Here is a 12,103-nt window from a genome sequence, read left to right as displayed (position 1 = left end):
ATGTTTTAAGTCGTTCAAATTCTGTAAAGCTGCTTTGCGACAATGTTTATTGTTAAAAGCGCTATACAAATAAACTTGATTTGATTGATTTGATTCAGACGCTTCATTGCCAGAAGGGGGCAAGTCTCAGAGTTGCGATCTGACAATGGAACAAACCTTGTCTCAACTGAGAAGGAGTTGAAAGAAGCATTGAAGTCCTGGAACTTGCAACAAATACAGCAAAGTCTGCTCCAAAAGGGAGTAAAATGGACCTTTTAATCCTCCCCATGGTGCCCATCATGGAGGGATATGGGAAAGACTCATTCGCATGGTCAAGAGGATACTACAGACTGTGACTGGTCAACAACATCTGGACGATGAAGGCCTTCAAACAGTGATGTGCGAGATTGAGGCCATTCTTAATAGTCATCCACTCACAACTATGTCGGACGATCCGAATGACTTGGAGCCATTAACATACAACCACCTTTTGAATCTGAAAGTCCAGCCTGTACTACCTCCAGGGTTGTTCACAAAGGAAGACGCGTATGCAAGGTACCGCTGGAAGCAAGTGCAGTACATTGCCGATCTATTCTGGAAGCGGTGGACCCAAGAATATCTGCCCCTTTTACAGATGAGGCAAAAGTGGACTCGTGTCAAGCGCAATTTCCAACAAGGAGACATAGTACTTGTAGCAGACGCCACTGCACCACGAGGATCAGGGATGTTGGCCAGGGTCACAGAAGCCCTTCCTGATTCCAAAGGCTTGGTCCGCAGTGTGCGACTTCAGACCAAAACAAGTCAGCTCGAAAGACCCGCCAGCAAGATTTGCCTGCTGGTAGATGGCCAGCAAACTAAAGCTGACTAAGCCAACATAGACTTGTGCATGTGCACACACTCATACAGATGCATGCACTGATTCTTGCACACAGTAGACATGGAATATGGCTCTTGAGAAAAAATTGATTTTTAATTTATTATAGCTCGCGTCCCTTCGTAGCTATAAGGGGCGGGCCATGTAAGAGCCATTTTTTGATGTGAAGATAAACTGTAATATTGTGCTACAGGAGCACTTGAAATTTTGGTTGAACTTTAGTTTATTTTAGTTGACCTTACTTTGGTTGGTAATATACTCTTATTTTGATACCTGTGAAGAACTTTGGAGCCAAGATGGCCACCAGTCACCTTTGACCTTAAGAGTCAGTTCAGCAGAGCAGAACAATAGAATTGTTTGAAGGACTTGGTGGTCACACAGCTCTTTACAAGCCTTTAGGAAAGCTATTAGAAAGCTATTTTGAAACTACTTTGAAAGTTTAAAGCTAAGAACAAGTTGGAAATATTTTTAGTTTGGTTTTGAGCTTAAGTTGATACTTTTGATGTACCTTTACTGGATTACTGACTTTCCTTGGAGCCTTTCTGTTAGCAGGCTAACTCGGCCTGCTAACCTTGCCTGCTAACCCGGCCTGCTAACACTGCCTGCTTGCCTGCCTGCTTGCCTTCTGTCTGTCCGTCCGTCCGTCCATCCATCCATCCATCCATCCATCATCAACCGTTCATCCGACAAGGTACATCTTTGTTTATTTGAAAGCTTGTTCACCCTTGTATGGTGTTCAGGTCTGTGGGACCCATTTTCATTTTTTATCAAAGGAACAATGATACGATTAATTATTTTTCAAACTCAGACTCACTGCCCTTGGCTCATTTTCTGTGAAGAACGTATATCAGAACACATTTTTGATGACCACACACTGTACACCCCCTACACATTTATATTACATACAGGATGTTCGGGTCCACTGGACCTGAGGCTAATAAAAGTGTGTACCTTCACTCTGTCCTCCTCCTGTCTGGGCCTGCTGTTAGTTTGTGTGTGTGTGTGTGTGTGTGTGTTTTTTTTATGTTTCTGCCCCTGCCATTCAAGCACCGACACCTGTCTGCTCTCACATTCCTACACATTTTACCCTTTGTCTTGCAGGAACCAAGACAGAAGTTCCCATAAATTGGGGGCAGGACACAATAAATTTCTCATCTCATCTCATTATCTCTAGCCGCTTTATCCTGTTCTACAGGGTCGCAGGCAAGCTGGAGCCTATCCCAGCTGACTACGGGCGAAAGGCGGGGTACACCCTGGACGAGTTGCCAGGTCATCACAGGGCACAATAAATATAGCTTTTCCAATGTGGCTCCTTATCACAACTGATCAAGATGGCCAAAAGTTTCTCTGCTCAGATGGACTTGCAAATGATTTTGGAAGAGAGAGGAGCTTTTGATGATGTAGAGGAAGACGTTTCAGAACGTGAGGATCACATTTCTGAAAATTCAGAGTCTGACAGTGATTTTGAAGAAGAGGATGAGATGGAGCATCAGCCAGTCCCAAAACAAAGGCGAGCATGGGGATGATGTGTTGTATAGACTGACATGGTTACTGTACGTGTTCAGCTTCTGTTGTGTAAACTGAACTGAATGGGTTAAATTTCTAATGAAATTCAAAGAAATAAAAATCAGGTTCATGTTAGCTTTGATTTTTTTGTATAAGGCCATTAATTTAATCAGCCTGGATGTTCGTTTGTTATTCTTCAGGCAACAAAATGTGTTATTCAAGACAGGAAGGCTAAAATAAACGACACTAGCAGTTTTGAAGGCTTCACTGCCTCATTAGAGAGCCGGTCACAACATGTAAGGCAGAGCAGGATTGGTGTAGGACTCGACAAAGTGTCTGCTAAAATGCAGCTTTCTTTTTCTTCGTTATAGGCTCTTCTGTCTCCTCAATGGGCCTTTTCCCCTTTCCAAAGATGCCTGCTTTTAACTCATTTTGCTAGCTTGTATCCAGTATGTATCAAAGTGCTGGTATGTATCGAAGCAAAGTATCAAAGTATCCAAGGCAGCTCCTTGGTAACCGTCAACGTTAAGGTGTCACGTGACCTAGATAACAGCGGGAATCAACGTTACAGAAAAAATCCGGCCATTTTTCAAAGCTCAAATCCTCGTTCAGATAATAAATAAATCAGAAATAACATAAGTACTTTTCTTTCCATTAAAATAATAACCGGTATGGACATGTATAATTTGCATTACTCATAAGAATAAACACAATAATAACAAAAAGGAAAAAACAAAAAAAAATGCATAATGCCTCAAACATCTTTTAGGAAGTTTAGTCTGATTTACAATTTACTGTTGCTTGTTTTAGCTTATTGGTTACCTACCTACAGTGGTGCTTGAAAGTTTGTGAACCCTTTTGAATTTTCTAAATTTCTGCATAAATAGGACCTAAAACATCAGATTTTCACACAAGTCCTAAAAGTAGATAAAGAGAACCCAGTTAAACAAATGAGACAAAAATATTATACTTGGTCATTTATTTATTGAGGAAAATGATCCAATATTACATATCTGTCAGTGGCAAAAGTATGTGAACCTCTAGGATTAGCAGTTAATCTCATTATCTGTAGCCGCTTTATCCTTCTACAGGGTCGCAGGCAAGCTGGAGCCTATCCCAGCTGACTACGGGCGAAAGGCGGGGTACACCCTGGACAAGTCGCCAGGTCATCACAGGGCTGACACATAGACACAGACAACCATTCACACTCACATTCACACCTACGGTCAATTTAGAGTCACCAGTTAACCTAACCTGCATGTCTTTGGACTGTGGGGGAAACCGGAGCACCCGGAGGAAACCCACGCGGACACGGGGAGAACATGCAAACTCCGCACAGAAAGGCCCTCGCTGGCCCCGGGGCTCGAACCCAGGACCTTCTTGCTGTGAGGCGACAGCGCTAACCACTACACCACCGTGCCGCCCTTAGCAGTTAATTTGAAGGTGAAATTAGAGTCAGGTGTTTTTCAATCAATGGGATGACAATCAGGTGTGAGTGGGCACCCTGTTTTATTTAAAGAACAGGGATCTATCAAAGTCTGATCTTCACAACACATGTTTGTGGAAGTGCATCGTAGCACAAACAAAGGAGATTTCTGAGGACCTCAGAAAAAGTGTTGTTGATGCTCATCAGGCTGGAAAAGGTTACAAAACCATCTCTAAAGAGTTTGGACTCCACCAATCCACAGTCAGACAGATTGTGTACAAATGGAGGAAATTCAAGACCATTGTTACCTTCCCCAGGAGTGGTCAACCAACAAAGGTCACTCAAAGAGCAAGGCGTGTAATAGTCAGCGAGGTCACAGAGGACCCCAGGGTAACTTCTAAGCAACTGAAGGCGCCTCTCACATTGGCTAATGTTAATGTTCATGAGTCCACCATCAGGAGAACACTGAACAACAATGGTGTGCATGGCAGGGTTGCAAGGAGAAAGCCGCTGCTCTCCAAAAAGAACATTGCTGCTCGTCTGCAGTTTGCTAAAGATCACGTGGACAAACCAGAAGGCTATTGGAAAAATGTTTTGTGGATGGATGAGACCAAAATAGAACTTTTTGGCTTAAATTAGAAGCGTTATGTTTGGAGAAAGGAAAACACTGCATTCCAGCATAAGAACCTTATCCCATCTGTGAAACATGGTGGTGGTAGTATCATGGTTTGGGCCTGTTTTGCTGCATCTGGGCCAGGACGGCTTGCCATCATTGATGGAAAAATGAATTCTGAATTATACCAGCGAATTCTAAATGAAAATGTCAGGACATCTGTCCATGAACTGAATCTCAAGAGAAGGTGGGTCATGCAGCAAGACAAGACCCTAAGCACACAAGTCATTCTACCAACGAATGGTTAAAGAAGAATAAAGTTCATGTTTTGGAATGGCCAAGTGAAAGTTCTGACCTTAATACAATGGAAATGTTGTGGAAGGACCTGAAGTGAGCAGTTCATGTAAGGAAACCCACCACCATCCCAGAGTTGAAGCTGTTCTGTATGGAGGAATGGGCTAAAATTCCTCCAAGCTGGTGTGCAGGACTGATCAACAGTTACCGGAAATGTTTAGTTGCAGTTATTGCTGCACAAGGGGGTCACACCAGATACTGAAAGCAAAGGTTCACATACTTTTGCCACTCACAGATATGTAATATTGGATCATTTTCCTCAATAAATAAATGACCAAGTAAAAAATTTTTGTCTCATTTGTTTAACTGGGTTCTCTTTATCTACTTTTAGGACTTGTGTGAAAATCTGATGATGTTTTGGGTCATATTTATGCAGAAATATAGAAAATTCTAAAGGGTTCACAAACTTTCAAGCACCACTGTACCTCTGTATTTAACTCAATGTTCAGCTTTGAATAAAAATTCTATTGACTTGATATGAAAAGATTCAGTTGTTCATTTACATTGCCTGCTGAGGTTTTAATAAATTATTTACCAAATGATTTAAAAGGAGCCTACCATGACTATGAAGTTACACTTCAAATTTGTCATCTGCATTTCACTCTAATATGGAGAATGTGGTAGGTATGTCAGCCAGGAGACTGACTAAATATGACACATGACATCCACACTGCATGTTTTACAGTAAAATACCACACTTTATCAGCACAAAATACTGTATGTCTGGTAAATGAACAAGGTCCACAGACCTACGTTGCGTGCAAACCCTCCTAAAAGCAAACCAGTTTCCCACCGACGGACCAACCAATGGATCGACATGCGACTAAAAATTTCACCATCCCCCCAGTTTGATTTTACAGCTTGACCACTGCCTACATCGCACCCATTATGCAATCGTAGAACACCAGATCAAATTCCCAATAATGACAAATGTTTCAAGTAAAAATACTTTTATTATAAAAGTTATATACTTAAGTCATTGTGTGTTGCTTGTCGAATCTTCAGTCAAGACAAAAAAACAAGTCTAAACCTGGAAGAAAGGAGCACAACGTAGGGTCCAAGTCATGGCCTTAAAGGAACAGTCCACCGTACTTCCATAATGAAATATGCTCTTATCTGAATTGAGACGAGCTGCTCCGTACCTCTCCGAGCTTTGCGCGACCTCCCAGTCAGTCAGACGCAGTCAGACGCGCTGTCACTCCTGTTAGCAATGTAGCTAGGCTCAGCATGACCAATGGTATTTTTGGGGGCTGTAGTTAGATGCGACCAAACTCTTCCACGTTTTTCCTGTTTACATAGGTTTATATGACCAGTGATATGAAAAAAGTTCAGTTAAACAAATTGAAACGTAGCGATTTTCTATGCTATGGAAAGTCCGCACTATAACGACAGGCGTACTAACACCTTCTGCGCGCTTCGGCAGCGCATTGATATCTGAGCTCCGTATCAATGCGCTGCCAAAGCGCGCAGAAAGTGTTAGTACGCCTGTCATTATAGTGCGGACTTTCCATAGCATAGAAAATCGCTACGTTTCAATTTGTGTAACTGAACTTTTTTCATATCACTGGTCATATAAACCTATGTAAACAGGAAAAACGTGGAAGAGTTTGGTCGCATCTAACTACAGCCCCAAAAAATACCATTGGCCATGCTGAGCCTAGCTACATTGCTAACAGGAGTTACAGCGCATCTGACTGCGTCTGACTGACTGGGAGGTCGCGCAAAGCTCGGAGAGGTATGGAGCAGCTCGTCTCAATTCAGATAAGAGCATATTTCATTATGGAAGTACGGTGGACTGTTCCTTTAAAGTTACACAAAAATGCAATAGGCATACCCAGGGCTCGAAATTAACTTTTTTTCTTTGTGTCCCCCAGTGGTCCCGAATTCTGTGTTGTATTGTCCCGAATGGAAGCAATGGTGTCCCCATTTTTTTCCTCTCTGAAATAACCAGTGGTTAATATTATCATATGAAGTTACTATTATATTTGTAACTATGCGATTTTGAACCCTTTATATCATTTTTACAATAAGTCACAAGACACAAGCGACACATGTCCTATACATCATCTACTTCAAAATTACAGTTATTGCATTTTCAGTTTATTAAACTTTGGCGATCTCACTGTATGAATAGATACCCATTTATTTAAAGGGGCCAACTAGCTCATTCAGAAAATGTTTCAACTCCCTACATCTGCAGTACACTTCACTTGAAAATAAGACCCCTTTTATGTTCATTTCATCTACTTATACCTTGAATATCTGTTGGCACTTATAAGGCCAACTTATAATTTTCACCATTACTGTTATCCATTTTTATGAACTTTCCGTTATCCATTACCGTTATCCATTTTTATGAACTTTCCGTTATCCATTTTATGAACTTTCGCTGCCGAAACGTGGGTGCAAATGTTAGCAACATCAACATAGTGCCAGGTCCTAGCCTAGTTGTGCAGCTGACTGACTAAACTTTCTGAACTAGAAAGACACCAAGAAAACTCACTTGTTCTGTTGAACGGTATCTTCCGTCAATATCATCCACATCATTCCTGTTGTATTTTATAACGTGTCTAACAGTGTTCATTAAGTTCATTCAGTTGCTAGCGTTGCCTGCAGACTAGGCGATGACACTTTGGATCCTGAAGGTCCCGGAGACGTTATGTCTGGGCTTTCAGTTTCTTCCCCGCGGTCGGTCCGCTTCAACCACTTAAGCATTTTTGTTCTGGCAAGAGTCGGCGCAGCGTGTGCGGTAGCAATTCCATTCCAAGTCCATATAATGCGGACACCGGCCGAAGATTCTAGAACAGAATGCGCTGCTCTGTAGCCTACGGATGCAGGTGCATCGAAAGTGTAGCTACTATGTATTTTTCGCTGTTAACGTTTTAAAATTGACAAATTAGGTGAATGTCTACGTATGGTTTACGGCTTTGTAAATAATATGAACGTAGAACTTTTTTTCTAGATCTATTTTTTCCATTGTCCCGGGATTGTCCCAGATATGATAATTTTGTGTCCCGATGACATTTTTTATGGTCCCCGGGACGTCGGGACACCGCTAGTTTCGAGCGCTGGGCATACCAACACATTAATGCCAAAAGGTGTGCACTCACCAGTCAAAAAGCCAAACTGAGGGCCTAACTCGAGGCCTAAAGAACTGTCTCTGAACTAATTATGACCATGCACCCAGAGATGATACTTAAAATAAAGTGATGTGGGTGTATTTTTTTTTTTAAATAAAATATCAAAACATTCACAACACTCTAAACAGACAAACTCTTTGTCTTAGTTTCCCAGCACTTGCTTCAACCATTTTACACTTTGTACCCTTGTAAACGAGGGAGGGAGAGAGATACAGGGGGCATAGATAAGAGACGAGGGGGATAGATGGGAAGAGATAGATCGAGAGAAAAAAGGTAAGCCTAAAGTCTCTTAAAGGTGCATAAAAATGCAATTGGCGTACCAATACATTGGTACAATGGTGTGCACTCACCAGTCAAAAAGCCAAACTGAGGGCCCACCCCAACTCAAGGCCTAAAGAACTGTCTCTAAACTAATTATGACCATGCACCCAGAGATGATAAACTAAGACAGAGTTTGTCTGTTTCCCAGCATTCAACTTGCTTCAACCATTTTACATTTTGAAGAATATAAAGAAATGTAAATACTTCTAGTAAACAAGGGAGGGAGGGAAGACATAGATATGGAGGTGGATAGATAAGAGACACAATGAGAAATCCACCACTTGCCTCGTTAACGTCTTTGACCAACTCCTTCGTTATATAAGGAGCAAGACCGAATTTTATGTAAGACGTTTTGTTTTTTCCACAGGAGAATGTTGTAGTGACTTCCAAGTCTGGGAACATAGCCTTAAAGAGTTCGCTTATGCCCTCATTCGAGCTGTACGAGTGGTGTTCCGTAATTGTTTTTAAAATCCAGAGCACCTCTGCCCGAAGTGTCGGGGTTCCACCGACACCCATCATGCCACTGCTCGGCCCTTGTGTTGTTGCTAGCCTTGCCGATGATGTCTGGCTTGGCTGATGCTGCTGACGTTCGACAGTGGTGCTAGTGCCAACTCCAGGTGCATTTGGAGATTGAACGATGCAGAACTGAGCGGTGGGCTGGTGGCGGTGGCGGTGGAGGGCAGATGCAATGTGCTTTGAGGTCTTCATGTGAGACTCTAAAGCGAAATGACCTATAGTGGGCAACTTGAAGGTCTTTCGACAAACACAGCATCTTGCTTCAACGTCGCTTCCAGGAACCTCCCTCACCCAATCACGATATCTTTCATCTGAAGGCCACTGCTGATTAAAACGACACTTCCCCATGCTGCGATTCGCGGAGTCTCCTCTCCACCATGGACTCCGACGATTGCGCCGGCGCGAAAATGTATCAATATTGTTTCTTTCTTTGCGCATACTCCAAGAAATTCACTGATGTTACGCAAAACCCACGCTTTCACATTGTAGAATAGTATGAGTAAATTTAAGACCTTTGTTTAAAAAATTAAGACTTGGGCAAAGCAATTTAAGACTTTTTAAGGCCTTAATTTTGGAATACTAAATTTAAGACTTTTAAGACCCCGTGGCTACCATGAATATACAATAATATATACAGTATATAAAAATTGTTTTTTTTTTTTTTAACTATAACCTATCAGCTGATGATTGAAAAATATTACCATTATCAACATATAGGTATAAAATAAGTGCTGCCGGGTGAGGTTTGTTTTGCCTGGCAACGCTTGTTTATATTGCTACTTAACTGCAGATTAATTAGTTAGCACAGTCTAGAATTCTATTATTTCTATGCATTTCTGCAAGCCAAAAAGTCCAAACAGATAAACTAAATGTATCAATAACACTCTGATTTGGGCTAGGTAAACAGTCTGAGTAAGAAAACACTCAAACCATTATAGGTTTTTTTTTTTTTTTGTAAGTGCGTGTCTATCTGTCTGCCAGTATCTTACCCTGGTGTCAGTAGCAGCACTCTTGGGGCATTTAAATACGTCTCACTTTTGGCCACAAGGCTGCTTAGGAACTGCTGGAGGTGTGGCACACACAGATCTTTTGAGTCCAGGTCAGGGCGGTATACCTCCCACCTATCAACCAAACATTTGATACAAAACTGTGGACATAATCACCCAATGCGTACTGCTGGTTTATATAAGCTTTTGAGCTTACGTACCTTCCACATTCCTGATTCACATCTACCAAAAAATCACACAAGCTTTCTTTATAGCTGCCTGGCAAGCCTGTAATGATTGAAATGATCACCTAAAGGCGCACACACAAATACAGTTATCTTTAATCATACAGTGGTAGAAATAACACTTATAAAAGTAGTTGAAAATCTGTGCAACAATTCCCTTTTCTGAGTGTTCTGAGTGGGTAGTACCTTCAATTGAACTGACTAACTCTATTGTCACTCATAGTAAAAACTAGCTGATAGAAAGTAAAATATTTTTAGCAATCATATAATTTGAGGGCCATACTCAATTTATTATTTTTTATAAGCACTGAATTTAATTAACTGACCTTTTGCTCTGAGTCAGGAGCAGCTGATTTGGAGTGTGTGTTTGGGAATAGCACTGCTAGGTGTTCACTGTACACAGACTCCTCACAGATGCTACTACTGATAGCAAAGTGCTTCAGAAACCTGAGGGTGATAATACGCCAGTGAAATAAAACAAACCCATCATGGAAGCACTATAAGCTGTAACTGATCACTCAGTGAAATGTGCTGCTACCTGTCCATATCCGGCAGGTCTGGATAAGCAGTCTTCAGGGTTGCTCTGCTATTTGCTGCTGATGAACCATGTGCCTTATGCAGCTTCAGCAATCTGGAGTACCTGTCAGGGTCAGCAGGATTAGATATAGAAAGAAGTGTTAAACTTCACTTCTTTAAATGTGAAGATTAAAAAAGAGAAAACGAAACAGAACAGTTACATAGTGCCATAAAACAACTAATACTACACTATACTGACTCACTCACATGCTCATCTGGTCCAAACCCAGCTGGTCTTGGGCAACATGCTGCACATGGAGCTTAGAATCAGGCTTATTCCAAACATGCAGGACCTGAGAAACAACTGATTTATAAACAGAATACATGTGCTTAAATGGTTAAGCTAAAGTTGGTGCACAAAAAGATGATGATACCTGTGAGTAAAAGTCTTTGTAACCCTTGGTTTTGGGAATCAAAGAGATGGCCAGACAGCAGTTAGCGCTGTGTAGAGGAAAAGGAAGGTGTGGAAGCAGAGTTTTCTCATACTCAATAAATAGCATGGTAACCGCAGAGAAAGAGTCCTGCAAAACATCAATATTTACAAAGCATTTTCAGTTACATTTTTTTTTTTAAAGATTGTTTTTGGGCTTTTTTCACCTTTTATTATTGGATAGGACAGTGTAGAGACAGGAAATGAGCGGGAGACATCAGGAAATGACCTCAGGCCGGAATTGAACCCGGGTCCCCGGATTTATGGTATGGCACCTTATCCACCTGAGCCACGATGCCCCCTTCAGTTACATTTCTACCTCAGCTGGAGAATGTCATTCATCGGACAATGTCCAATTCAAGTCATGTTATACTGGTGATTGCCATGTTCTTTTTGAAGCATCATTTATGCTGTTTTCAAACAAGGTTTTTAAATAAATAAACACACTCTCTCTGTAAAATGTATGGGAAGCGGGCATGGTGGTGCAGTGGTTAGTCCTGTTGCCTCACAACAAGAATGTTCTGGGTTTGAACTTCGTGACCAACTGGAGCCTTTCTGTATGGAGTTTGCATATTCTCCCCGTGCCTACGGCTTTCATCTGGGTGCTCCAGTTTCATCCCACAGTCCAAAGACATGCAGATTAGGTCAACAGGCAATTCTAAGGCCCTGTCCACACGGCAACGGATTCAGGTGAATCTGATAAAATTGTTTATCGTTTCGGCCTGGCGTCCACACGGCACCGGCGTTTTGGGTGCCCTACAACGATATTTTTTTGAGAACGGGTTCCAGAGTGGAAAAATCTGGCAACGGCGCCGTTGCGAAGTCGTCTGGATGAGTAGAATGGATTTGTTTACAATGACGTCACAACCACATGACTAGAACAAGCAGCGCACTCGCTGTTTTGTATGAACCACTGCATTGCATTCACTTTTGTATACAGCTTTTCTTTTAAATAAACAACTGAACCATTTCTTGAATTTCTTTTTTTTATTGGATAAGACTGCTTTTCAAAATGTTCACACACAATAAGAAAATTAAGTTATATAAAACTATGCACACTAATAAAACTAATTTGTACACACAGAAGGCACGATTTCCTCGCGTAGTCGCAGCCATCTTCTTGTTGTGCGTTTGTTC

The 12,103-nt window shown here is 41.6% G+C and overlaps 1 protein-coding gene across 1 annotated transcript in view; it reads right to left on the bottom strand.

Moving 5' to 3' along the window:
* The window catches only part of dnaaf9 (dynein axonemal assembly factor 9), an 84,130-nt gene that overhangs the window by 26,899 nt on the left and 45,128 nt on the right, over nucleotides 1–12,103 (bottom strand). The window contains exons 22-27 of the mRNA XM_060925709.1: nucleotides 10,911–11,057; nucleotides 10,744–10,829; nucleotides 10,499–10,600; nucleotides 10,287–10,407; nucleotides 9,937–10,025; nucleotides 9,719–9,850 (exon numbers count right to left, since the gene is read on the bottom strand). Coding sequence (XP_060781692.1) covers nucleotides 9,719–9,850; nucleotides 9,937–10,025; nucleotides 10,287–10,407; nucleotides 10,499–10,600; nucleotides 10,744–10,829; nucleotides 10,911–11,057 — 677 coding nt within the window. The remainder of the gene's footprint in view (nucleotides 1–9,718; nucleotides 9,851–9,936; nucleotides 10,026–10,286; nucleotides 10,408–10,498; nucleotides 10,601–10,743; nucleotides 10,830–10,910; nucleotides 11,058–12,103) is intronic.

Source organism: Neoarius graeffei, chromosome 7 (genome assembly GCF_027579695.1).
Source record: "Neoarius graeffei isolate fNeoGra1 chromosome 7, fNeoGra1.pri, whole genome shotgun sequence".
Lineage (NCBI taxonomy): Eukaryota > Metazoa > Chordata > Actinopteri > Siluriformes > Ariidae > Neoarius > Neoarius graeffei.
This window is presented reverse-complemented; position numbering and strand designations above follow the sequence as displayed.